The 27,644-nt window shown below is 42.9% G+C and overlaps 1 protein-coding gene across 3 annotated transcripts in view; it reads right to left on the bottom strand.

The window, feature by feature from the left end:
* The window catches only part of drosha (ribonuclease 3 drosha), a 238,139-nt gene that overhangs the window by 119,175 nt on the left and 91,320 nt on the right, over positions 1-27,644 (bottom strand). For all 3 annotated transcript variants that reach the window (XM_075696237.1, XM_075696246.1, XM_075696229.1), the window contains 3 exons: positions 22,789-22,867; positions 21,025-21,132; positions 6,064-6,202 (listed from right to left, as the gene is read on the bottom strand). In XM_075696237.1, the coding sequence (XP_075552352.1) occupies positions 6,064-6,202; positions 21,025-21,132; positions 22,789-22,867 (326 nt within the window). The remainder of the gene's footprint in view (positions 1-6,063; positions 6,203-21,024; positions 21,133-22,788; positions 22,868-27,644) is intronic.

The raw sequence follows: 27,644 nt of genomic DNA on the forward strand, positions 1-27,644 counted from the left end.
TTTCGATAAAAAAGAAAGTAACAGAAAGAGAATGCAGAAAGTAACAGAAAGAGAATGCACAAGGACAACTTATCACTACACTCAAGACTTCCAGCACATAGCAAGTGTCGCCTGCTTGTGTTAAAACGTGCTCCGTGATGACGAGAGCTCCGATGTCAGTGTTGGTCTCAATCTTTCTTTTCGCGAGCACCATGGTTCGCCCCTGTTACGTTGTGGGCTGCAAACATAGCAACTGGCAATATGTCAAGCTACGACATCATGTTCCTCTGCAAGGCAGCAGACGAGTGGAATGGCTGCAGCGCATGACTGTCGGTACCTGATCGGCAGCAGGATTTGCGCGTTTGCGGCCGTCACTTTATGCCAGAGGATTGCTACCACAGTAGTGTTTCACGTGTCCAGTATTAGGGTAAATGCAAGCGCAAGCGGACTCGGCCTGGGTGTTTCATGGGATGAACGGAGGCGCAGACGTGAATGGTCTGCACAGTGCAGCCACCTGATGGAAAAGAGCTCAACCAAATAAAGAACTAATATAGCAGTAACGAAGTGTACTCTACTTCGCTATTGGCATAAATTTTTGGCAGGAGCGTAATCGTGAACACATTGTTTTTCTAAATGTTTCAAATGTTTTACACTTAGGCCAATATTAGTTCTTTGGCCTGTTAAGCTCTGTGCCACCAGGTGGCTGGACCGTACAGATAGATCAGGCCTTTGCGTACATCTATGCTAAAGCTCCTTCATTAAAGCAGTAGTACCATGGAGGGGCTTTAGTTTAAGCCTGCACTTGTCCATCAAAACGCCCAGCTCGCATGTGGTTACCAGAATACCAGACATGCTCAGCACTGCGACAGAATGCTTGCAATGCACGCTGCTTCGATAGCTCTTTCTTGGGATCAACTGCCAGGCTTCGCGCGCTGCCTCCAAAACAACCGGAAGTAGATGACACAATATCTCATCATTACATAGAGCCAGTGAAGTTGGAGCTTCGCCCCAATCACTCGGCAAACAAGCTGCGGATAAAATGCATGGCTATAGAGGAGGGTAACTTGCAATCGTTCATAGGTCTCTTAATATGAGACGCTTCACACAAATTGTGGTGTGAATGATTTATTGTAGCTGCACTCTACGTGTCTACAAAATTTGACCGAACCATTTCAGGGTCCCTTTAAAGTAGGCAAATGGCTGCACACTTTGCAGACAGCAAAATCCACTCTGCATACTAAGTGGGTGCAGGTTTGCCTTACTACAGTCACTGACCGATAATTACTGATCCAGACATGCTCGGTAATTTGGACAGCTTCATGGCACCCCCAACTGCCCCATAAACCTAATGTGTAAAGACGACCAATATTTCAGACAGCTGCCAGTTCTACATTCGATTATCCGGACTCCGTCTATGGCTGTAGCTTACATGGACTCTGACGCCATTATCTCCTCTGGCAACCTACACGAGACATCACCTATAGCCTCAGAAATTACACGCTCAATGGTAATCTCTGAGGCCTTGCCTTGGTCGGAGCCCTACGCCTCAGAGATTTAACTGAAAATGGCAATCTTGGAGGCTTTGCCTAAAATATAGGTCGCATCAACATCGCAATCATCACATCCTTTTCCGACTATTCTGGCAACCCCGCACTTACCCTGCTTAGAGTATACTAGACAATGATAGAGTGGGCTGAACGGCGCTCTCCCATTGAGGTGCCGTGTGAAAAAAAAATTGTGCGAGGACGCTGCGAGTGAACTGGATTGGGGCGGACACGCGTTTCGCGGCATATTCAACATAATTTCGCACTGCAGGCATTGAGATCGATTGCACACATGCGCTCTTATAATGCTGCTTTATTTCAACTGCAAATTTATATTGACACCTTTCTGTTATGTATACATACTTGAGGCATGAGTTATACTACATGACATCTTCAATTTTGCTGTCGTTGTCAAGAGCGTCGTCTGCTAGCCAGCATGCGCTTATTGCGCAGACGCTGGTGGATGCCAGTTTTTCCTCAGAGAAAGTTTGTGCAGTAAAATTTTTTATCGTTTTACTTATTTTGGTGCGCACGTGGCTCTTGTCGGCTGGCACCAATTGTAGTTTTAGCCAGGTGAAGAGCTATTTTCTAAAAGTAACACGTAATTTTTGTCAGAGAAGCTGCCTATCTGTAACATGAAGCTACGTAAGAAAATTTTATTGATATCCTGTCATTTTACGTGCGCTTCTTAATGGTGGAATCTTGATCAGAGAGATTGATAAAAGAAAATGATATTAGAGTGAAATAAACCAGGCTTATTAACGCCGCGGCATGAACAGATGCAGATGACCAATGCACTTCTAGGTAAATCTAAAATTACATAGAGATATATGTCCAAAACATATATGTAAGAGATAAATTATCACATATTCTAAAAGCACTGATTAAAAAAGTGAAAACTCCTGACCGGAATAAGAGTTTCTTTTAAAAGCTGCAGCAGCCCCAGGTGCTCACAATTGATTTTCCAAGAAAAGGAATCAAGGCAATTATTGGACGTTAATGTGAACAACAGTGTTAGGGAAAAGACATTGCCTATCTACTCTGACTGAATTGGGGAGACTGGGAAGTCTTTACTAACGTCCTTGGCTTGTCTGGCAATCTCCTTCAATGTGCCAGCAGGCGAAATAAAGTAGAAACATATATATAATCTAATTGAATGGTATTTGCTATTTAGATCGTATTCGACTTCAGAACTCACTGTTAAAAATTATTGAATAGCCGTTTCCGCTAGAATGTAATGCATAACAGCACATTTTAAGAATGCCACTTTAAGTCACTTTTTAAGGTGAAGGACCAATGCAAGTTGACGACTCTTATTCCGAATCGTTCTGCTGCTGGAGAGTCGTGGCTGTTGTGCAGAGGCGCACCTGTTCCTGTGATAACTAATGCACAAGTGATAATCTGTTCTGCCTAACAAGTTCCCAGCTGTCATATAATATAAAGGCCCCCTTTTGGGGCAGCCTTTAAATCCGCTAACTTGATTCAGGCAAGGAAAACATTTTTTGACACTCTCTACATGTCGGCAACCCACTCAAACTGGGTGCCCAATGTGGTACCACACTTTTATTCAATGAACACAGCAAGTCTACAAATATCTCTACGTGTATGTGAGGCATGCCATTCTTTTATTGCTTCATTATTGTTTTTATGATAGTGCACCGTAATCTTGAAAGCAGCCGTTTATAATATAGAAGCTGCTTAGTTGAGTGGACAGACAGTTGGGAATGGAATTGCATTTAGGTATGAAATGCAAGATAAGCGTAACATGTTTTTCTCAGAAATCAGACTCTAGAATAATTTATTTCGGTTACACCAACGAGAAAAAGGCCGAAGGACTCAGCTACCTCATTTTTTTTAAATTTTATTTTTTAGTTAAACAAATCCTGGCATTTCACTTTTGGCATTTCGATCCGATCAAACTCCGTGACCTGGTCTGAGCCCGTGAGCTCGAGTTGAGTAGCGCAACACCATATATCCACTATGCAGCCACTAATTAGACTACCACGCAGCCTTTTTTTTTAATGTGTGTTTATTGTTGTTAAGCATGGACTGGACAAAATATTTCACACGGCTTACAGGCCAAAGATTAGCATATACATATAATGGCTACCCAAAACTGTTTTTGGCACCCGAGGTGAGACCGCAATAAAATAACCCATACCAATTACTCCACATTCTGTTACCGGAAGCATGAATGGAATGTTGCACTGCAGTTTTTTTTTATATATATAGTACTTCCCGTAAATCTGAGTATGGGGTGCCGGATGGAGCAGATATGTTTTATTTGTTTGAAACGGCAAGCAGGTAGTTAACATATGTTTTTCCATCTACGTTTCGCAAGATCTACTGATGGAAAACTACTGTATTTGTTTGATCCTAACATGCCCTCGATTGTAACGTGCACCCGCCTTCTGTAACTAAAAAAATTTGAAGAAAAACGCCCTCAATTGTAACGCACACCTGTTTGCAGTGACCTAAAAAAAGAAAAGTCCTTTACAGTAACACGCACCTCATGATTTCATACAGAAGTACAACATTCTCTCATTTGGAAAGACAAAGATTTACTCCGAATGCACTAAAATTGCAATAAATAAAAAAAGTCGTAGTTTTGCCCAAAAGGTGAAGCATCGATTGCAATAGCAAATTAGTAGACAGCTATATGAAAAGTGTAGTAGTTTTATTTGTCATATGAACTTTTAAATATTCGCTTACTAACTAAAGCAACAAGTATGATGTCATGCTCGCACAAGCAAACATGAACACTTCTCCCTCAATGAGCACGGAAACATTTTATCAGAACGCTGGAGTGAGAAAGTGTGATAGCAGGAGCGAGCGAATTGACCTTTGTGTGGCCTCTCGCTTTAACTTGAACTAAGCGACGCGAACACAGCGTGGTGCACCTAGATGCATACACTCCGTCTCCATTGCAGATTGCTTTCAAGATCGGGGCCGCGTGGCCGCGCTGTACGCAGCCGCCGCCAGAGTACAACGCTTCTGCTGTTTGTGCTAGTCCCGCACGCAAGTTATGGGAACTCCGAACGTGCGTGATGTGGTGCGATTTTGGTCAGCCTCTGCACATGCGATCAATTACCTTTTATTTGCGGCATCATGATGAACACTTGGCGTGTCTTTGCAGTCAGCACTTCCATGCTGATAGAGCTAACGCAGAAAACATGAAGACAGACGGTGGACTAACCGTACTACACCACATGGAGGAAGCCAGGGCAGCTAGACTCGAAGGGCATACGAGGCGGCCATTTTGAAATGCTGATGGTGACATGGGAAAACAGATTTAGGGTCGTACTTGATTCTAACACGCAAGCAATATTGAACCCATTTATTCTGGAAAAAAAGTCCACGTTAGATTAGAGTAAATAAGGTATATACGCAAAAATACACACAAGGGATACATGCTGCTTGAAGAACAAGAAAAACATTTGTTCTCCAAAGGGAACTGTACAATAACATAGAAAAGATAGCCGACACTGAAGCCCGCAATGCACGCGCAATCACCGAGCAGCAATAAAAAAATAAAATGAAATAAAAAATAGAAAGAAATGCAGCTATTCCTAAGGCATAAATACATGGCATATGCAATTATGAACACTGTTTGACCGGTATAAGAATGTATACCAGTGCGCGAAGTAGTACGAATGACCCTTCCAAAAAGTACTGCCAGCAGTTTGCAATGGCACGACCTTGATGCAGCCCAATCCACTTCGATCGCAGTGCCACGACAGTATTTTTCGTCGTCGCATGCCTCACTGCATAGCATGCAGTGCCCCAGCCGTTCGTCCCACTCAACCGCATTCTATTACACTCTAGCCCTGCTCTCACCATCCTGTTTGACGAGTTTGCCTTTAGGGCAGCGTACCACCATTTTTGTGCTTGTTTAGTTTGCGTTCCAGACTTTCTCGTGAACTTATCGACAGGCCATGTCAAATGGCACCAACGCAGGTGCCCTCGCAGTCCGAATGAACCCGACTCCGCAACTGAAGAGCCTTATCTGCCACCTACCATAACGAGCTGAAATGTGGACATCATTAATGACCTGCTGGGCTGCAGTGTGACAATTTTTGCCACCATTACATTTGATAACTTCGGAGACGTCGACAGCACAGTGTTGTAATGTGCTGAACTGAAATATGATGAAATAACTGAGCAAGTTCTCCCACCATCAAACAGCAACTCTAACTCGGATGATGATGATGTGCCGTGTGCTCCAGAGCCTTCACATGCGGATCTGGCCTTTGCAGTCCTTACATTGGTGTACAGCACAAAACTAGCAGAAATACAGGTGTACTTGGTTGCACATAAGCGGAAGCGTGTGCAGCAACGAATGGACCACTTATTCCTTGCACAGGGGTCTTAAAACGTAAAAAAAAAAAATTTTTTTTTTGGATACATTCGTTTTTTTGGACATTCAATTGTTCGGACTTATTTACATTCCCCGTGGAGTCCAAATTATCAGTTGTCAAGTGTATTTCAATGTCACTGTTTCTGAAAGTTCAAGTGAAGCTCTTCAACATCGCAAATGTACCTCTTTTTCGTGTGTTGAGGTAGTGTATGCGCCGATCCCCGTATTCAGGCTGCCTGATGCCACAGTTGGTCAGTGAGTTGCGTGCATGGTCTGGGTTAGTGCCGAAGTTCTCCCGGTAAGATGGGTGTGTTAATGCCAGCTGCAAGAAAAAAAAAAACAGTTAAATGCAAATGGCCTCAGCATAGTTAAACATCATTTTTCCCTGGTATGGGAAAAGACATCATTTTACCATGATATTAAACAGAACTGATGCTTTCCAATGCATTAGGAGCTAATGCTTTCTAGTCATGTACAGTGTGTTTCTTATCAAGACAGTTTGTTTTATGCACCTAGTTGAATTGTGTGTCTGATTGTTGCAATGAACAAAAAAAGAAAAAGAAATGATGATTCTGGTTGCGCGCTATTGTCTGTATACTGTAATGCCACCTTAATCACTGTGCATGTCAAGAATACTATATATGAATGTCACATTCTCAGCTGCTTTAGAAATGCTATTCCAGCTTTCTTGCCAATCAGTATTTCAATCACATTAAAAACTAAAAGGATGACCAAATGTGGTACTCTTGAAACTGTACATTTCAACAAGTTCCCTTTGTTGCCACAATACCTTGATGAGTATCCAGGGTGTCCACCAAGTTGGCATATTCAAACACCCTGATTTTGCCAGGTTTTTCCTGCCTCTTTCATGAACATTTCAGACAATTTAGATTGTTCAATTGATTATCTTATGTTAATTATTGTATATTGTTGCTGTTCCTCTACTTGTATTATGACTGCGTGCTGAACTGTATCTCGGAGCAAAAGCCTCTGTCAGGCTGTATAGCCTTTTGCTTTTGCTTCAATTTCTGTTGATGTACAGAAAGAAAGAAATCAACAAACAAACAAACAAACAAATAAACATTCCCTGACACTCTATGCAATACCAAGGTGTAGGAGCAAGGAAAAAAATGGCGGTTTATACCTTGCCAATTTGCAATGCCAGTACATAATTTTCAAGGACTACTATAAGAAAGCTGTAAATCAATTCAACTGATTCATGTGTTTTATGATATTCAAACTACCTGGCCAGGCTCACACTCACAAAAGAAGCAGAAGACGCACCATTATTTGTAGAATGTGTGGGTTCAGTTGAAAAGTTCACTTCTTTCTAGCATACCACTAGCTTCACAATAACCACTCGAGCTGTTAAGTTCGCCGATTCAAAATTCTTTTTCTCCTTGAAATTTCCAGAACTAACAAATTTCCTGAATATTACAGGTTTTCCCTGATGGTAGATGCCCTCAATTAAGCCGACACCAAAATACTGTTCCTAATTTTTTTTACTATTTATTCCCGACTTTATACATTTTGTACATTCAAGATCCGCAATAAAGTAATTTGACCACCTGGAAAGTTTTTTTCAAAATAATTCAACCCTCAAAGGGTTAAATTGGGTTTATTGGTGCAAAAGCAACTTAGGCTTTGCTGTGCCAGACACACGTTGTTAGAAAGTCAATGGTAGAAATAGTAAAACCGGTATTATTTAAAGTGTGTTGAGAAAGCCTACTTCATCTAAAAAATTCACATCTGTAAAAGGAACAAGTGAATCAGCTGCCAAAATGTGAGTGAGGTGTAGTAGTGGTACGTGCAATACGTATAGATCACGGAAATGTTTTTGTCTTTTTCTTTCGATATGTGGGCATGTAATCAGAATGTGTAGTACTGTAAGTGGTTTTTGAAATTTATCACATATCGGCTGTGCTTCCTTTCTAAGCAGATAATTGTGTGTGAGGTGTGTGTACCCTATTCGGAGTCCAGCTAATATTACCGCAGTGAAGCATTTTTGGTGAAAGCAGGTTTTCCATTCACCTAGCACCTGTTTGATGAGGTGCAATTTGTTATCTTTCAGGTTCCACTGACACTGCCATTTGTTTTTAAGTGCTCTGCAAATAGCTTGAAGCCCATCCCTCAAGGGTACCTTTATTTTAGATACAGTTTTGTGTTTTGCATTAGCAGCACATTTAATTTCCCAGGATTCCAACGTGACTTGCGACCCAGCAGAAACAAATTGGGTGGTTTTGATTTATGCCCGACAGTGTGTGTAAGATGTCGCCGATAAGAGGTTCTTGCTCAGATTTTAAATTGAGGGTTTTAAGAGCACTTAGGGAGTCAGTGAAAATGACTGCTTTCTTTTGCGTTTTCTAGTTACAACTTCTTGCACTGCCATCCACAGAGCATAACATTAGGCTGTTAAATTAGAAACAAATGGTGGGAGTCTAACAGTATGTTCCCAAGTTCCCGATATGACACTGCTTCCCACATAATCATGTGTCTTTGAACCATCTGTGTAAAACTCGTGGTAAGTGCTGTATGTTTCTTGTACTGTGCAGAACTCTTGTATTATGTGCTCCTGTGGGGTATATCCTACTTCCTAAGGTGTGTCAGTAAGAAATCTAGAAATTGTGTAAAGTCGCACCAGGAGGCTAATCTGGATGGCTTATCTGCAACATGAAATGACTCTTCTGGGATATCGCACTTGCAACACTTTTCTCCATAGTGAAGTATAAGAGAGGTTTGATGGCATGTGGTTTATTCACATTGTGTATTCGTATGTTACAGTATGTGACAATGTCGTAGCATATATGTCCTGGTGATGATCGAACACTGAGAACGTAAGTATGAGTTGTGTTCTTTGTTCCATAGATGGCTCGTCAGTTTCTGCATATAGACTAGGAACAAGGGAAGTTCTGTAGGCGCCAGTTGCTAAGCGTAATCCTAGATTATGTACTGGATCTAGTCGCCTTAGGTAGGACTGTCTGGCTGACCCATAGACTACACAAGTGTAGTCTAATTTGCTGCGTACCAAAGATCGGTATATATGCAAAAGGCATTTCCGTTCAGAGCCCTAGTGTTTCTGTGACAAGACTTTAAGTCCATTCAGTGCATTGTTCGCTTTAATTTTCTAGCTGTTTATGTGTGCTAGGAAGTTTAGCTTCATATCAAACATGATGCCTTGAAACTGGTGTTCTTTTTTAACTGGTAGGGCACATTGGTGCATCTTCAGGACAGGGTCTGCATATAAGCCCCTTTTTTGGGAAAAGGCCACAGCGACAGTTTTTTTAGTGGAGAAACAAAAGCCATTTTTGGTTGCCCATTGTGTGAGTTTATTTAATGTGATTTGAACTTGTCATTTGCAGGTTACCATGTTCGATCCTTGGCGCACAATTTGGATATTATCAACGTATAATGTGGTGTCACAACACACCAAATGCATGCTGACGCAGACACCCCTGCAGAGTTTTCATATTAAGAAGTGAGGTACATCATGTATCAGCGACTCTTCAGAGAGACAGTTTATCAAGAGCCTGTTGAGAGTGAAGCGATGCTCGTCGGATGTTTAAGTATGTTGCACAGTGCATGTTTCTACATATTGGCCATCATTGTAAGCAAAATAAACAGTACAATTAGCATTCCCCTTGTTCTCTTCCCTATTTATTTCCATTTTGTGCTTATGGCAACAGGCTTTATGGTCTGAAATTGTTTGGTATGAACTGACTAACCGAGCAACACATAGTACTGACTTTTCAGTGCAGCACATACAGTCACCAATACATTTTTTGAATGCAAAATGGGGAAATGTCTCGGTATTTGGGAAGTCTAAAAAAAATGAATTTCAATGAACAAAATTAATTCAATAATTTTTAGAATGTTTTTAATATGTCAGCAATGCAGGATCTTTGTTTACAGACATTTCTTCGGTATTCTGTTTCACTGCGATGGTCACACAGCCCTGTGTGCATTGCGATACCATGAAGTCATGAAGGGTAGGTGTAGCATGCGACATTAACTGCAGGACGAACTCAGCCCACAGCTTCTTGCCTATGTGATAGCTTCCACCATTCCTCTGAACATGGCAGATGCATGCAGCAGACGCTAAATGGTTGCCCACAGACCCAAAAGCCATTTGTAGAGCTGTAATTAAAATTAAAACATACATGCACCCATTAAAAAATCAAATATAATGAAACATAGAAATAAATATAATATTATATTTTATCTTTAATTGGTGAGTGCATGTTTCATTTTGATTATGTTCCTTCCTCGCAAAACGAGTTTCCATCAAACAGTGGACTATTCTACAGCTACCAGTCTAGCCTAAAGCACCTCAATGATTAAAAGTAGCGCCATCTCTGACGCCCTCCACCGCGTCCCGCTTGTTTCTCCTCGCGCGCTCTCGCCCCTCGATGGTGCGATGATGCAACATAGCAGATGACCCAATGCGTTAATGCGAACAGGATGACGAGGCTTTAGTTTGGCGCTTTTTGTGTTAGTTTCTGTTTATGTCCTGTTGCACTGAAATTACATCTGAGAGTCTTATTTCAACCTTGGGAAGAAGAAAAAGCGGCATAACAGCATTTTAGGGGGAAAAAAACCTGTAAAAGATGCATGCTTTGGAGTCACGACAAAGATAGCGTGATGCACACGTTCGCATCTCTAACAAACGCCAGCGGTGGTAACCTCATCTTGGAACACCGCCGCCAACCTCTAGCCTCGTCGCTGTTGCAAGTGAAGGAGTTTGACGAAGCAGGCTTTGCGCTGAAACCGCCACCGTTGCGCTCTAGCCTCGTTACCGTTGCGAGTGAAGGAGTTCAACGAAGCAGGCTTTGTGCGCGACATGACAGCGCCGCCCTGTTCTGCTGTGAGTGGGGGAGTTGCCGTGGGAACGTCGACAGGGGCTCCTTCCCGCATTCCGACCAAGACGCAAGACAATGTGCTACCCGGAACGGCTCAAGGTTCTACGAAGCCCCTCTGGCGTCGGCTCCAGACCATTACACCTGTGTGTATGTGCGGCACGTGTATGTGAGTCCTCATCCTCCTCCAACAGCCCTCATCTTCCTCCAAAAGGGCTGGTCTACGGTGACGTCGAACGGTGACGGCGAACGATAACTGGACGAACGTTTCCGTCCGCTTGGAATCAAGGGGGGACCAAGTGCTTATAAGCAGCGATTGTTGGCTGCTAGTGGGTGCTCGTCGTCGTGCTCGAAATGCACTCGTGAGCTAAGTGCTCGTAAGCTGTTTGCTGTATGTTAGTCTTGCGGGCTCCATATGGGAGTCACGCTAGAATGTTGATGTATGTCTTGTTTAAGATGTAAATAATGTAAATAAATCCTGTTCACCAAGGTCCTCTCTACGACCGTCAACTCCTTCAAATGGTGGCAGCGGCGAGATCGTCCGACGACTCCTACATCTGGCTGACAGTGGTGGGATCGTCCGACAACTCTAATAGCAGATACAAGGCATTACACTTTTCGCATGATGGACAAATTTTCCTGTGGTATTCGCCAAAGAATGCTTATGGATTAAAAAAAGTGCGCACTACTGTTCAAGGAAGAAGAACTGCGTGGTCATGGTGCACAATGTGCACAATCATCACATGCACAATCATGCACAATCACGTGCCCAATCAGTCATGGTGCACAATACGCGGTAACATTGTGCTGTGTGAATGCTTGGGAATAAATACTTCAGATACACCGTGTTATTTAGAAACCTCCTACTTACTTCACAAAGGCGTGCAAACGGTGGCCCGTTCAAGTTAGCGCCACCGATCTGGTGCATCCATATCTTTCTTTGATACACATTATGCCTGCCGGACGGCAGAGTAAAAGGCTTTTTTTCCTTCATTGAAGCAATTACGGCAACCGTAGGCAAAGCAACTCATGACAAAGAATAGAAACAGCGCCAAGGAAGCATGCTGTTCTTGACGTGCTCAAGACGAGAGCTACCATCATCATATTAACCACATGCAGTGGAATTTCGATACATGGAAATCACTTCAATGGCACTGCCGCTCAAATGGAACACCATCCTCATGGTTGGTTGGTTTTGTATTCATGCAATAGTATTCAGCTTTGTCTCTTTCAGTAAATGGAACTCCTGATGAACGGAACCAATTTCCCTGGTTCCTTGAGGTTCCGTTTAAAGACAGTCCACTGTACTACATACTACACTACGGCAAGTATTCATTCCTTGCATCGAAAATGATGCCAGAGAGACTTCCGAAAGTGCATGTTTTCTTCTCGGATTAAAATACACAAAATGGAAAAGCACACATTGTCATGTGACGGCGGTAGTCCAATAGGAAAGGGGAGACGGGTGGCGGAGAACACGGGTAAGGGAGAAAGGCAGAGAGCCTGTGCGGTGGCGGAAAAGTTCAAAGGATGGTGCTACTTTTAAACATTGAAGGGCTTCAGTCTAGCCTATGCACGTGATTTCGGCTTAATTAAAAATGAGAACTAGTGTCAGTATGAACATATGAGTTGCAATTTCCTGTGACTGTTTGGTGCCTGCCACCACACTGGCTGACAGAAAAATCTCATCTAAGACATGCTGCGAAATTGCCTGGCGTAACCAGTGCTGTTGTGTCAGCAGTTGGTGATCAAGGTATCGTTTGGCGTCACGTTGATGAAGATCTAAATCCAATTCTTGCTAAAGAAAGCACCAGTACAAGCTACAAGTTCAGCGGCAGAAACTTTGTTCACGGACTTCTATGTTTGTAATGGCACATATGTAATCATGTCTGAAAAATGCAGTGGCACATTTTAAAGCTTCCAAGATTTTGGTTCCCAATATACATTGGTTTGCAGGTGCCAAGAGTAAGTCCAAATACCATATATTCTTTAACAAATTTGGTCCTGAATTTTGTGGGTACATCCCACACATGTGCAAAATGTAAATAAATTTGTATCTGTTCTGGAAAGAAAACTCACAGGACTGTTACGAGTGGGTAACACATTAAGCATTAGCTATGGCGCGGGCTAGGCACTTTCACTCCCGATGTCGAGCTCACCTAATCGCTTGAAGTCTGAAAGTCCTGCTTCCTCCATGGCAATGTTTTACAGTGCTCTCATTTAAACTACTACACTCTTCCCCAATGTTCGAGTGCTTGCCAGCTTTCTATGCATACACTGGCGCAACCAGACGTGCAACAGCACACAGAGCAAGGTACTGCCACAGGTCCTCCTGATGCTGTGATGTTAACATCATCTACTTAACGTGATGCGGTGGCAAAACCTCCACGATACTGTGAGCGCACTTCGTGGGTTTCGCTGCCTATGATGTGCAGAGGGCAACACCATTCAGTGGTGTTACAGACAACCGAGCTTTGCATTATGCCACCGAACCACTTGCACCAATCTCTGATTGGTGGAAGTGCACATGGCATTGCATACACTTCCATGAATAGAAGCACCTTCTGGCGCATCTCTCGCGCAGACGGTGTCAATGGCGTGAAACTGAGCAATAAGCGAAGAAAAAGTAATGCTTTAAAACAACACGCTTGCCGCTGTGTGCGATGACTGTAGGAAGTTCCTATCTCAGCTTCGTTTATTACCCCATTCATCATCACTGGCATATACAGCATAATCTCATTACTACGAACTTCCACATGAACAAATTTCTCAAATTTACGAATATTTGAAAAATCCCTGCCAGATTGCCTATATTTTTAATGTAAAAATATTTCAGAACTACGAATTTCAATACAGCGCATATTTCAGAATAACGCACACAGTTTATTTTCCCCTTTATACCCAAGAACATCAGTATTATGAATTCGGCTAAAAGTAACGGCGCCGCAACTCTCGTGTGAGACAGAAACCACGAGTGCAGTAGCTATCATCATCACCATGTCGAGTGCCAACTGCTTCACCCCAAACTTCACCAAGAACTTCACGATAAAGGTTTGGCGATGTTCGCGCAAGATCCAACGATGAATGCAGCTAGCAATGGCGCCAAGAAGCGAAAGCAGTTTTTGCTGCAGCACAAATTGGATGTATTGCAGAAAATCGACACAGGGAAAAAGCAAATCAACGTGTGCAGACAGCGTGGCATTACCCCATTGACTGTCGCGACCATTTTGAAAGGCCGAGACAAGATTGTCAAGCTTTACTGGAAATCGCAACTCGCTCCTACGAGAAAACGGCTGCAACTGGGAAATTTTCAAAATGTGGACCAAGCTGTTCTCACGTGGTTCAAAGATGCCAAACTGCAAAACGTTCCCGTGTCTGGCCCAATGCTCTAAGAAAAAGCCCGTGAATTTGCAGATGCACTTGAAATAACTGGGTTCGACACCAGTGCGGGTTGGCTTTTTCGTTTCTGCCAAAGGAACAGAATAACTTGGCAGAAAGGCTCGGGGGAGGAAAAAGATGCTGACAGAGAAGACGCGGATTTCTGGCGCAATGATAGTTTTCTAGAGGTGGCTGAATCATACTCCGAAGACTATATTTTCAATGTGGATGAGACCGCATGTTTTTATCAGCTCTTGCCAGACCGGACGATGCACTTCAGGGGCAGCAGTACAAAGGAGGGAACAAGTCGCATCTTTGCGTGACAGTTCTGCTCTGCTGCAATGCAACAGGCACAAAGAAAATTAAACCGCTCATCATCGGCTAGTATGTGAAGCCTCGCTGCATGAAAAATGTCATGTCGTTACCGTACGACTAGCGTGCCAACAAACGAGCCTGGATGACCAGAGAACTCTTTTCCAAGTGGCTCATCAAATTCAAAGACCAAATGAGGAAGGATGACCGAATAATTCTACTGGTTGTCGACAACTGCTCTGCTCACACTGTGAATGTTCACTTGACGCACATTCACTTGGAGTTTCTGCCATGAAACAACACGTCCTTGCTACAACCTCTAGACCAGGGCATTATAAAGAGTGTGAAAGCAGAATTTCGTAAGCGCCTTGTGCAGCGGTTGATTATCAACCTCCGCCTAAAGCACCTGATTGCAATCAATATTCGTCAGGCAGCGGAAATGCTCACAGGAGCTTGGTGAAACTTGAAGGCGTCCACCATTAGCAATGGCTGGCGAAAAGCACGGCTTGTCAAAGCGCCTGTACAACTTAAAGATGACCTGGAGGTGACCGACAATAACCCAGGAGACCTGTGGACCGAGGTTACGAAACTGCTGCACGCCGTCTCTTCCTTCAACGACTACGTGGAGAGCGACAGCGCAGCACTAACAGCAGCGGACCTGACAACCGAAGAGATTGTTAACTGCGTTTGCAATGTCTCCAGTAATGATGACGACCCAAAGGAAGACGACTGTGGGTCAGTGAACACAGAAGATGAGATCGTGTCGAACATTGATGTTTTAGTACACATGAACAAAGTACGCACTTTCATCACTCGGTGCAATGACGTACCCGATGAAGTATTGCACAAAGTGGAAGATGTAGATGCATTCCTAATCGGTCGTACGTGCTGCACGTACCAGGAGAAAATCACCGATTTCTTCAAATAAAGCAGCTTTGAAGTGAGTGAAACATTTTTATTTGAGAGTATGCTTGTCTGCACACGTGTCTACTGCCAAGGTACGTCATTTTCATTCCTAGGTTTGCCCACTGGCTTATAACCAAAAGTTTTTCATTACAACAATATTTCAAAATAACGAACAACTTTCGGCGGTCCCACGTGACTTGTTGATATATATCGAGATTTGACTGTAGCCGCAGAGCAGCTAAAATCTGGTTTACTGCAAGCATTAGAAGATGAAGCTGTCCTTGGACCAAGATAGAGAAGCTGTGCTGCACATAAAAATGCATGATTAAAAAAAAAAAGGAACTGCAGGAGTTTTCACATACAATGATAGCACCTGCATACATTTCAAGCAGCATGGGATCGACGAAAGCTCACTGCATAAACATGTACAGCATGTACGAAGCGTGGAGCCCATAGGGGATGTGGCTCACATACGTTGCACAAACATTTTTGCACAGTGCTATAGGACAAGCAGCAGGGTGCTGGGCTATGAATTGTGCTGGTGCTTAGCTGAAAACTGCAGAAACACACAAAAAAAGAGACAAATACACAGTGCAATATGCCTCTTCCCTGTACAAATGCCGCCCTCATCAAAGGTAAACACGTCCTCGGCCATCACGTTATGTGTGAGGTTGTGTGATGATGAACTCCAGAGGTTTTCATGTGAAACGTAAATCGAATGTTGCAGACGAACACCTGCTTATATTTTGGGCAATGTGGGAGCAACGACATATGCAGGCGCGGTAGCATACTAAAACAGCATGGCTGAAAAGTGCAACGTCATAAATTGCGGGACACTGGCAAACAAATTTCATGATGGTCAGCTGAATTCCTGCTAAAATTTTATCAACTGAGATTAAAACAAAAGAGGAGATCTGTATGCATCAGGGCACTGCATCAAAAGCGTGAAGGAGTGCTATGCGGACAGGGACGACGAGATGTATGAATGCAAAAAAATGTGCGGCCTATACACGAATAACCTTTTCTGAAATATTTAAGCCCAAGTTTAGGTGTGTGGCCCCAAATTTGGGTCTGAAAGCAGGCCTGAAAAATTGGGCACACCAAAAATCGGTCAGTGACTCCAATTGTCAAGAGAAGGGTTGCAACACGAAGATATTAGTATAATGACAAATACAGTCGAACCCACTTATAACAATATTCGAGTGCCACGAAAATTCCATTGTTATAACCGATAATTGTTATAGTCGAGTTGCATGAAAAAATCAAAATAGGGGGATGGCAGAGCTGATGTGAGAAAACTATGGCGGAGAGGCCAGTTCCCCTCCTCACCACCTTCCTCCATCCGGGTGCTGATTGTGTTCACTTGTTTAACTGCTTCCTGGGCGCTCCGATCACGTGTAACAAGCCGTGGCTGTCGGCATTAAAGAATGACACTGCTGTAACAACTGCATAGAGGGGTCACGGGTGGCAAGCGATATGTGAGCTCCGCCGAGGCATTGCTTTGGTGGCCCTAAAAGGGGCCTTTTAAATATTGCGAGAAGGCTGCCGCGGCAGCCTGTCAAGGTTGAGAAATCCAGAAGAAACGCCGAGTCGAGATCACCACAAGCATCTCGCCACGTATTTCTCACTGGCTTGCATGAGAAAGCTCTATGTCTGTCAGCCTTGCATGTTTTAAGCGAAGCTTGCCGACATCTTTCTCCAAGGCATCCAGGTGCTTCATATAGTGCAGCAAAAGGTTCCTCGTGAAAACTAAGCCCCGGAGGGACTGAATCATCTCGTAGGCTTCCTGTGAGGGCAACGTTGAGGCAGCCTGCCCTATCGCGTCATTGCTGCCGTCGTCGCCGTCGCTATCTGATGCAAGCACGCTTGCGATGATCGTCTCATCGGTTAGAAGCACCTAGTTTGCAAATTTATAGCTGTACGCTTTCTTTTCACTGGCAACGCTGTGCATTGCCAATGATCAACGGGCGTATCGGCCACTTTCCCTTTCGGCGGCGAGTCAAGGCAATGGTTGGTTAAATGAGGCTGAGAAACCGAGTGGCCAGGAACGATTGCAACACAACCAACAAAAAAGAACGCGAGTGATTAGGCTGTTTGCAGAACTGCACTGAATGAGGAGCCAGCAAGCAACATGCGAGCAATCTGAGAGCAGCCCAGTTGGCGCGGTCCATTTGTGTTTCAGAGGGTGGGGTGGCGTAGAGGTATGAACGCAGCCCATTCCTGTTTGGAGGGGTGGAAGGGCAATGGTAGAGAGGTGCGCGTAGATGGTTGGAAAATGAGTATGCAGCGGCTGTTGGAGCAGCGGCCCATCGTGCAGCAGCTCGAATTTCTCGTTTTCTTTTTTTCTTTTCAAGGATTTCGTATTTCACTACCTTTTGGCTCGGACACCCAGCAGCCAGACTTCATCATTATAACTGATAATATGGCATCGGCGCATTGTAGTAAGCAGGTTATTTCCCCAGGGAAAACATTCAACAGTTGATGTTATAACAGTCATTGTTATAACCAATATATTGTTAAAATTGGTATCGTTATAAGTGGGTTCCACTGTAGTAGTCAGTAATGTAAATATGCTAGTTCAGCGAGAAATGTTTGCACAGACTACCAGCTGTGTTAATGTGTCCTCATCAACAATGTCCCCACACTTATCTACACAGCACGTTTAACCAACTGAAATGAAACACAAACATGCACCTCAACAGAGAGGCATTATCTATAGTATCACCATTTCGTGAGCAAGACATGCAGGAATTGCCCCAGTAGAGCGCCCTTTACGAGGTGGCCATTTCTGTGCAAGTGCAGTTTCTTTCTTTTTGCACATTTCTTTCATAAACCCATGAATCTTGCAGACAGCTTGTGCAACTCAATGCAAATTCCAATGGAACGAAAGAACACGCCTCGGTGTGCATGTACCAATTTAAGAGGCACAGGATTTAAATTGCTGCTGTAGTATTGTGTATTAGATGAGCTCGACACAAAACCAGTGGCATTTGTCAGCCCATAATGCATGCACTACAGCAGACTTCTGCTAATTGAACTCTGGCTATGACAATTTTTTCATTAAATTCAATCTTGGCTGAAACTGCTGAGAATGAAAAAGCCCATGCATTTCTACGGGCCAAATATTTTTTAAATTTCAATCACAAGTTTGACTGTTGCTGGATAATTACAACTTGACAGCATGTGTCTGACCCCAATAGCAACTGCAATGGCTGCACCGTCTGTCTTCCTGGTACTAAGGGACAATATGTGTAAAAAACATGCATTGCTAAAGACAATGTGTCAAAATCTCTTACCGAAAATGCGGATTTCTGGCCTGCCCTAGGCAGATTTTCAAGCAAAAATGGCAGCTCACAATAACTGACTACGTATTTGCCCCTTTCTAATGTGTGCCTTACCCCAAGAAAATTGGTTCGAAACTTGCCTGCACGTTAGTAACCCAAAACTGCATTTTTGCTGTTGCTAACAGCCTACCATTAAAGGGACACTAAAGGCAAATACTAAGTCAAGCTAAAGTGATAGATTGGTACTCGAGAATCTCTAAGGCGTCAATATTATTGCGAACAGAGCCTTACTAATAAAGAAATTGAGGTAAATGCAGGACATGATTTGAGACTCCTCCGGCACATTCAAGCACTCGCTCGATGACGAAAGCACTGCTCAGTTAAATTCAGTCACTAGTACTCAACTACTCGTTGCAAAAAACATCCTTGTATTATAAGATGAAATGAATTGCTACTTGTCCAGTTCTACTTCATATTTAGAAAAAAGAACTCATTGAAATTACCGTTGACAATGACGCAGGTGGTCGGAACGTTTCGTTTTCGCTTGACCCAGCGCCACCCAGGCTTTCGCGTTTCACTACTTTCCTGATCGTGTAGTGCTATGCTCATTTTGCTGGCTTGCGAAACTTGCACAAACTGCAAGTAGCAGAGAATTCAACTTCCATGTGATGTCGCGGGATGTGCGAACAGTCCGCGCCACTTGACTAAAAAGCAGCTGCAGAGGCGAATCCACCGTTCTTTCTCGGCTCAGTACCGGTGTCTGTCGGGCACTGTCTTACTGACAGTAGCAAAGGGTAGTGATGGCCTATGCAACATCACCACTCCCCCGGTTGCATGGTGGGAGATTTGTATTTCGAAAAAGGTATGCGGACCCTTTAGATGCAATTTTCTCATAAACTAAGTCTTTTCTTGGCACGAAACAAGCATTGCAATGTTTCTGGAATGGTATGAAAACAGTCCACGCCAATTTAGTATTTATCTTTAGTGTCTCTTTAAGGCCAGCATAATCATTGTCGTCACAAAATGGTAACAGAACAAGTTTTCAATTAAAGTTTCTGTCAACAACATGCCACTTTCAGGGTGCAATTAAGAAAGCTCATTCAAAGGATAAGTTCTTTCACATGCTAAGCTAGCGGCAACAAGGTTGCGTGACATGCTTTTTGAATTTAGGAGACTTGCATGTATCATAGGATGAGTGTTTAGCCGAGGCATGCACCACCATGCTGTTTGCGAATGTTGTGGAGTTGTAGTTTGCGAAATGCAGACAATGAAAAGTAGTGGTATTAATACAGTGGTATTAAATACATTTACATTCTGTGAAGGTGAGTTAAATTTTTTTCTGATCGCCAGAAACGTAGGCATCTCACATTTCTTTCTACTTTGAACCCATAAAAACTGAATTCACATTAGATTTGGAAATCTGTTAGAATTGGGTAAATACTGCCAAATGAAGCAGGCAATGTGTTTGGATGTTTATTGCTCCCTCTTCCTCAGCTTGACGCTCAGGATAATTTGATCAATTCCACCAGTCCCATGGCGGAATTGATCAACTTGACCCATGAAGGTTAAAAGAAATGCCCTTATGTAAGTGCAGGTATGCTCACCACAACTCACAAGATTCCTGATGGCACAAGATTGCTAGCTTGATCCCAGATATACCCGCTCAGCTTTCTTTCTTTTTTTTTAAGTTTTAGATTCAAGCATGCCCAAACCTAAGCATAACAAATGTATGAATGAACAAATGAAATCGGCCCATTTTCAAGCTTGCAACTATTGTTTGCAGGATAAAAGCTGCAGACAAAAGGGCATGGGCCTGTTATATAATCTCTCAGGTTTTGCGAGCAAAAATTTTAACATAAGAAAACAACATACTAATAAGGTCATTCCATATGAATTGCCACCAACAACATAGTGGATAGTACCAGGGACAATATTTTATAACAATCTATTCATTTTACATTATTTATGCCCTCCGTCTATGGCTCGGACGCAGGGCAGACGCTGCAATTCCACCGCTGCTATTAAATATACACTGCTCGGCACACGGAAGCTGAGCCAATGATGAGAGTGAAAAGAATGAGGTTAATTGTTCGAAAATACAGCCCAACGCTTTCATTTAAAAATTATGGCCACTGACTGCATGAAATAATTACCTTACACCATGCCATAAAATGCTGAATGGAAGAGAACTATATATGCATAGCTGCAAAAGCTTTTTTTTTTTTTTCAGTGTCCAGGATTCTCTGTGATATTCTAAACACCCAAATGGACATTTCTGAAGAAAACTTATTGAGAACTATGAGCATAGAGAGGTTCACACAGAAGAAAATGTAAATCTAACTCAACATATATGTTCTTCCCTTTTGCATATACAAAAAAAAAAAGTTCTTCACAGAATCGCACAGCCCCACCTGGAGAAGATAACGGTCCTTAAATTCAGTCCCGATGATGCTTTCCAGAAAGTCCAGCGACTTGTGGAAACGAAGGTGGCACACAAGCACGGGAAGCAGCAGGGCATGCTGTGTGAAACAGGATGAATTATTGTTATGCTGCTGAACAAAAAATAACCCAAAGACAGCTTTAAGTGCTCTATCTGTAGCAGAGCACTTGCTTTACAGTAAGTAGCCCACTTCAGTGTGCTTTCAAAAGACACGCTCTCCATGCTTCTCCCCCTAATGTGTGTGCAGCATCAATTGCTTATGCTAAGAGTGCTGCTAATTAGGATTTCTCAGAAAAGATTAGTACTACAATGGAAAAATTATGAAAACTGCAGTACTCACACAATGAACTCTCACGATCTACAAATTCAAAATGGCATGTTAATAGTATTCTAACCATCCCACAAATGGTTGATAATATTTTTTTAAAAAATCAATGTTCAAATTAAGTCTTTTGCACATACGTCCAAATATGAGTATATCAAACCTAGTTAAATCGAACTATCCCTTAAATAAACAATTTCTGCATATTGTGACATTGCAGTGAGAGCAAAGTAGAGGAGAAGTTAGTAGAGGAAAGGCAAAGGGGGCAGCCTGAGCTACTTTTGCTCTAGCCTGCTACTCTGCACAGGGGAAGGAGGAAAGGGGACAAAAAGGAACTATAAAAGATGACAACGACAGGAAGAAGGGATGCACATATGCAATAACCATGTAGCACAGTGGTTTCGAGTCTTGAGTCATGCTCTTCAAATAGTCCATAACAGCCCTTGTAGCTGCTGTTGTTACTGTGTGGTCACACATTGCAGCAAAAATAGTACTTTCCAACAATGTTTGCCTTAAGCTGCAGTGAGAGTACAAAACAAAACAAAGGGTTACATATATTAACTTGAATGGTACTCGCACCTAATAGATCGAGCTCTATGCAGTGCCAAACGTCTCCATACATTGGATTTCCTGTGTGGGCATGTCATTATCATACGTCATTATCCACGAAGGAAGAAAAAACAAGAACTTTGCCTGTTGCTCTGGTGTGTGCCATGCACATATTTTCAAAGCCAGGCAGGGCACCATGACGTGCTGGGTCAACAACCCCTCAGAAAAATCACACATATTCCGCAACCACAACTGAACGACTGCTAAGCATCTCCATACTACGCACCATACCACATCGCATGTCCTACCAACATCAGTAAAAGTTGCAATGAAATGTTTACAGAGGCAATGCTCAAGATTGGTTTCTGCTTTAATGCCACTGTGCACAGCTCAGGAACTGTCGCTTTGTGCCTCTGGAAGCGGGCAAATAAGTTCACTAATTGGCGGATCAGGCAAAATGGCAAAATGGTGAAATTTGAAGTTCCTACGAGCACTTATGAAAGCCTACACACATGGCTTGAGCTATTTTTGTCTATAGTAAAAACCTGAGATGAAAAACAAAACCAGTGTCAGCAACACCGGTTCAAAAGCACTACTTGAAAACTAATACATTGTATGATATACTAAAAACTAAAACATTAACAATTTGCAGAGATAATAGTTACTACAAGAATTTCATCAAGCATCACCTCCAATCACTGTTCTTTATTTTTTCCTATTCTTTAAAATTTAAGCACAGTCAATGAGTACAGATAACAGATACTCCATACACTCATACAATTAGCTATTTGTATTAGCAACTAGTAAAAGCATGATCCATGCATAAAATAGAACTATGCAAAAACACAGGAAGCCTGTAAATACCTGTACTACATCACACATGATGCCTGTCCGATAGAAGCCCTTGCTGCTTACTACCACAGTAACGTCCCTCTTCAAGTTGCTGGTGTGGATATAAAAGAAAGAAAAAAAGTATGTTCAGGCAAGCAACTGAACATCTGTGACTTGCAAGATGTTAATTCAAGGTAATAATTAAATAGTTATATCTGCACAAGTCTAAAAGCATAACATTTTGAACCTTACAGACACAAGTACAATGACCTGAAAGCCTTCCTACTCTTGGCCTAATTAGAATTAAATTTTACAAGTAATAGAACACTCATGAATCTTAGTGCAAGCCCTGGTTTTACAACTCCAATCAATGCAATGGCCCATGCTTTACAAATGCAAGAGCGAGTGCTAGTTGGGTACACAATAATCAAATAAATACATAGAAAGCTTAACAAAGGTCGCAAACAAGGAATGAAGTCATACAATGGTTTACAGAAAATCCAGCTCAATGGGATGCTAATAGTATGAATGCTGCAAACTAATACTACACACGCTGCAGTGAATTTGGCTTATCAAAATGAATCCTGACTAGCTACTTGGCATATATTGGGGCATAACTTAAACTATCATTATAAACCTATTACCCAGGGACTACTGCTGCCAAAGTGTACACAGCCAAAAAAAAAAAAAAAATGACTCAAATGAAAACCTTAAAAATGCAGTAAAACAAAAATAGCCAAACAAAAATACAATTTTTATGAAAATTGGCTATATTAGCAGTGGTCTAAAGAACTCCTGACAAGCAGCAGTAACTAAGTGGAAAGCCACACATTCCAAAGTAGTAGTGCGAATGTGGTGGCTACTCTCGCACCATCTACTAGCATTCTAGCACTCTGGACTAGCATTCTGTTATTTAATTTTTCTGCAACCACCAAATCATGAAAGCAAACTGAATAAAGCCACAGTGAATCAGTAAATGCTTGTCCCTTCAGCAGGTGTACTAACAATAAAAATGTTAGATTGGCATAGCTTACATAAAAGGTCAATGGAACACGTTTTATTGCCAATTCCTTGCCTACATGTCGCTGCGTTGACTGTAAAGTTGAGTCCACTTACAAAGCAGTATTGTGCAACAATGTTGCATTGAACAATATATCAGATATAACACAAAAATTTGTGGCACCGTAAAATTCATAAGGCGCCCTATAAAAAAAAATTAACTGCTTACTACGATGCTTTCATGTCGAGTTGCCAGTTAAATAACAATTTGAAAAGTATGATGCAGCAGCAAGAAAAAAATTAAATAGGGTTGCGAGTTCCATGTGATGGAGCTCGCAACGTACAGAGCACTCCTGACCCCTTGAAGCATCAGTCGACAGCTTAACACACTGAAGCCAGGAAAAATATTCTCCCCTCCAATGACCACGGCTGCATACGTGGACAGAAGATTACATGAGATGCATGCTTCTGTGTTTCTCTGGAACCTTGCCAGTCCCGTTGTCCCTTTCCAGTGCACTGCTGCAACTCACATAGCCACCGTGGTTTTGCAACATGGTTGCACAGTGTGCTAATTTCAGCCTGTACACCGACTCTGCTGGTTTGTTTGACATCTCCACTTCTCACGCATGGTGCAGCAGGAAAGGAAGACCAAGCACACAGCGATAATGCTGGAAATGAAGCACAGCAGGCAACAACGAAGGCAAGAAGGTGTCAGAGTTGGGACAAAATTATACCCTCTTGCAGTTGAACATATGAGTGATCATTTGTTCCCCATGAAAACTGCTTGAAAATCGGAACACCGTGGGCAGTGGGTGGAAAAGGATGCGACACAGCACCAAGAAAGAACTTGAAGCACTGTACCAGTGATTTTCGAACACTCGCACACACAACCTACTGATGAGTTGGCCAGTCCTGGTGGAGAGGCGAAGCTCTTTGTTTACTTGCTTCAAGACGTTGATTTTCACCTAGATGGAGGCTGGATCAGGTGCTCTAGAAAGGGCTCAAAGTTACTTCTGCCATTTTGAACACAATTTAAATAAACATGTAAGGTGTGTCCAGGTGCTGTGATGATCACCTTTGGCAAACATGGCAGCATTTCGTTGGTGGGGAGGCCACAAATTTAGAACACACTTCTGTGCTCGTCTCTGGGCACTTCCAGTTCCTTCTTTGCATATTTTGACATCACCTGGGTAAAAGCTGTCAATTGGGCGAACTACGAGGAAAGAGAGCACCAGTGTGATGAGAGCCGGCTTTGTGTTTTGAGAAAAGGAGGACTCGCCAATTACAGGTGTGGGACAGCTGCAACAGCTATTGGAGCAATTTTTGGAGGTGTGAAATTTTGGTTTTGGAGCATCATACAGTGATGGAAGCGGCACTTTGTCTTTTGGAGCAGCTTTGGGAGCACGAAAAATCGTAGTTTGGAGCAGAAATATCCACTTCTGGAGTGGAAAAATTTGCTGTTTGGAGAAAGAAAACAATGCTTTGGAGCAGTAACTTACTGCTCTGGTGCAAAGAAGAAGCTCTCTATAAGTTAGTACTTGCTGAAACATTGCATTCATTATGTATTATACTAAGATGGAAGTATTTTTTCTTCAACATGCTGTTCCATTTTATTATTATATAAGAAAGTGAAGGTAAGCACAAACTTAATCCTAATTAAGCTGTTCGACACATGAGAAAGACGCGTCGAGCAGCTGTGCCCTTACAATCGTGTGTCACCATAATTACATAATTATTATCGCAATAGCAATTATATGGACCCTCCAGGCTAATTTCCGCTCTCGGTGTTGGCGTTAGTGTCACCGTGAGGTTCCGTATAATGTCCAAGTGTGATACGGTGGTGGCCGCGTGCCGTATATGCTGTTGCTATGATGAAAAGCGTGCAAGGATGAGTCGTGAAGGATGCTTGTTTGCTGCGCGGCGCCTTCTCACATATGCAAAATATTCCTAATTTGGAGCAGGTGCATGCTGGCGCAGGCCTGGTACAATACCTGCGATAACGACAATTTCGCACAGCATGTAGCAGGATTTCCTTCACGGCTCAGTTTGGCACACTTGGCGCAGCACTTCCATCACTGCCTCATATGTTGAATTTGGAGCAGGATAAAGGGGCCCTTGAACACTTATCAAGCCACTGTTTTTCTGTTGCAGGTTGCATACACTGACAATTGGAGATTTTTTTAGCGCAGGTAAAAGCACCAATATTGAAATATTTATTATTTTAAGTAGCAAACAAATCACTACATCGCTGCCAACTGCATCATTGCCCAGTGGTGCTCACCAGAAGCACCATCTACGCAACCACTTGCTCCTCCGTGATTGGTTAAAAACAAAGTTGCAGATTACAATTGCACTGCAGCAAAAATGTGATGAATGAAGGTTTTATTTCATTTTTGTTTGCTGTACTTTTGATATTCATGCAAACAAACACAGTTGTAAAAAAAAAAAAAAACAAGGTCATTACAACTGCAAGGCATGGCAGGGGTGCTGGCTGTTCTTTTGCCTCTGGTATGGTGGCAGACCTCTGCTTTCTGAACACAAAAGCTTCTCCACTTGCTTATGTACGATCATGAGCAGCCTTGTTGCCATGCTGCCACGTTATGCACTTGCGTGTTCAGGAGGTACAGGTTTCTAACCTCGGTGCATTTCTTGTTGCAGCACCCCTTTTTGTTGTTCATGGTGCTGCGCTGAACTGTAGCTGAACTGAAGTGACGTTGTGCAGTTCCGGGTTGCTCGACCGGTAGTGGCAAACATGAAATGCACTATAATGCGCAAAGGTATTTTTTAACCATGGTAACAGCGGCATAAGCACATCGAAGTAACCGGAGTCCGTGAACGCAGCACACGTAGGCAACCATGAAATTGCAAACTTCAGCTACGTAGGCACATCGGGCTCTTACCAGTGGCAACAAGGGGTTACGTCAGTGGGTGAGAGAAAGGGACAGAAGACTGCACAAAATCTGAGTTGAGGGCAACTATATATATTTTTTTTATTGTGAAATTTCTCGGCTGAATAACTTCGGATTGTGTACCTCGATCGCTGCAATTCTCGTTGCATTTATCATTACAACGGCCAATCTATGCAAACCTGAACACTGAAAAATGGTGGCTTGAAAAGTGTTCGACAGCCCCTTAATCGGAGCGGGGTAGGGGGGCGGGCTGGCTCGAACACTTTTTGGAGCTGCAAATATGAAATTTGTAGCAGCTAATCTGTAGCAGAAAGTTTTCATACAAGCCCGTCCTTCTTGCATTAACTCCTCCAATGTTATTCTTTCAGTGCCTTACATAGCCCATAGATTGACTTTAGAGGGCATGAAAATCTCCTGTTTTAAAACTGTGTTCCACTTTTTAGTTTTCTGCAGACACACTGAAGAACCGGTAATCACTATACTCACTTGAAACACCTAAACATCTGAAGTTTACACTGAGTGATTGGGAGTAAGCCACTTGAATAGGCTAAAGCAAGCAACATTCCTCCTCTCTTGGTCTCTCTTTCCCTCACCGCTTGCGCTGCACAACAATGCAATCGATGCGTTACCAGGATTCGTGACTGCCGTGATCATGGGGCTGCGCACAGCAATTAATAGCAACTGTCATGGCCCCTGCATGACTAAATAAAGAAAGGGCGCTCCCGGCAACACGTGGACGCACACCTGTTTCTGTGGAAACAGCGCCAGCCCAACAATGCAACTCCGTTCCACAAACAGGGACGTGCGGATAAGCCCCAGACCTCCTAGCCTGCCCTCACTCATGGCTCAGGTGGCAAAATAAAAGAACATCACTACCTTTAGTTTTATTCAGGGGGCTTAACTGGGTGCGGCTGTATGCGCCCACATAATGCCACAATGTTCTGCACTGCAGCAGTGATCTTTTGATAATGCCTGCCGAAG

This window comes from Dermacentor variabilis, chromosome 1 (assembly GCF_050947875.1).
Source record: "Dermacentor variabilis isolate Ectoservices chromosome 1, ASM5094787v1, whole genome shotgun sequence".
Classification (NCBI taxonomy): domain Eukaryota; kingdom Metazoa; phylum Arthropoda; class Arachnida; order Ixodida; family Ixodidae; genus Dermacentor; species Dermacentor variabilis.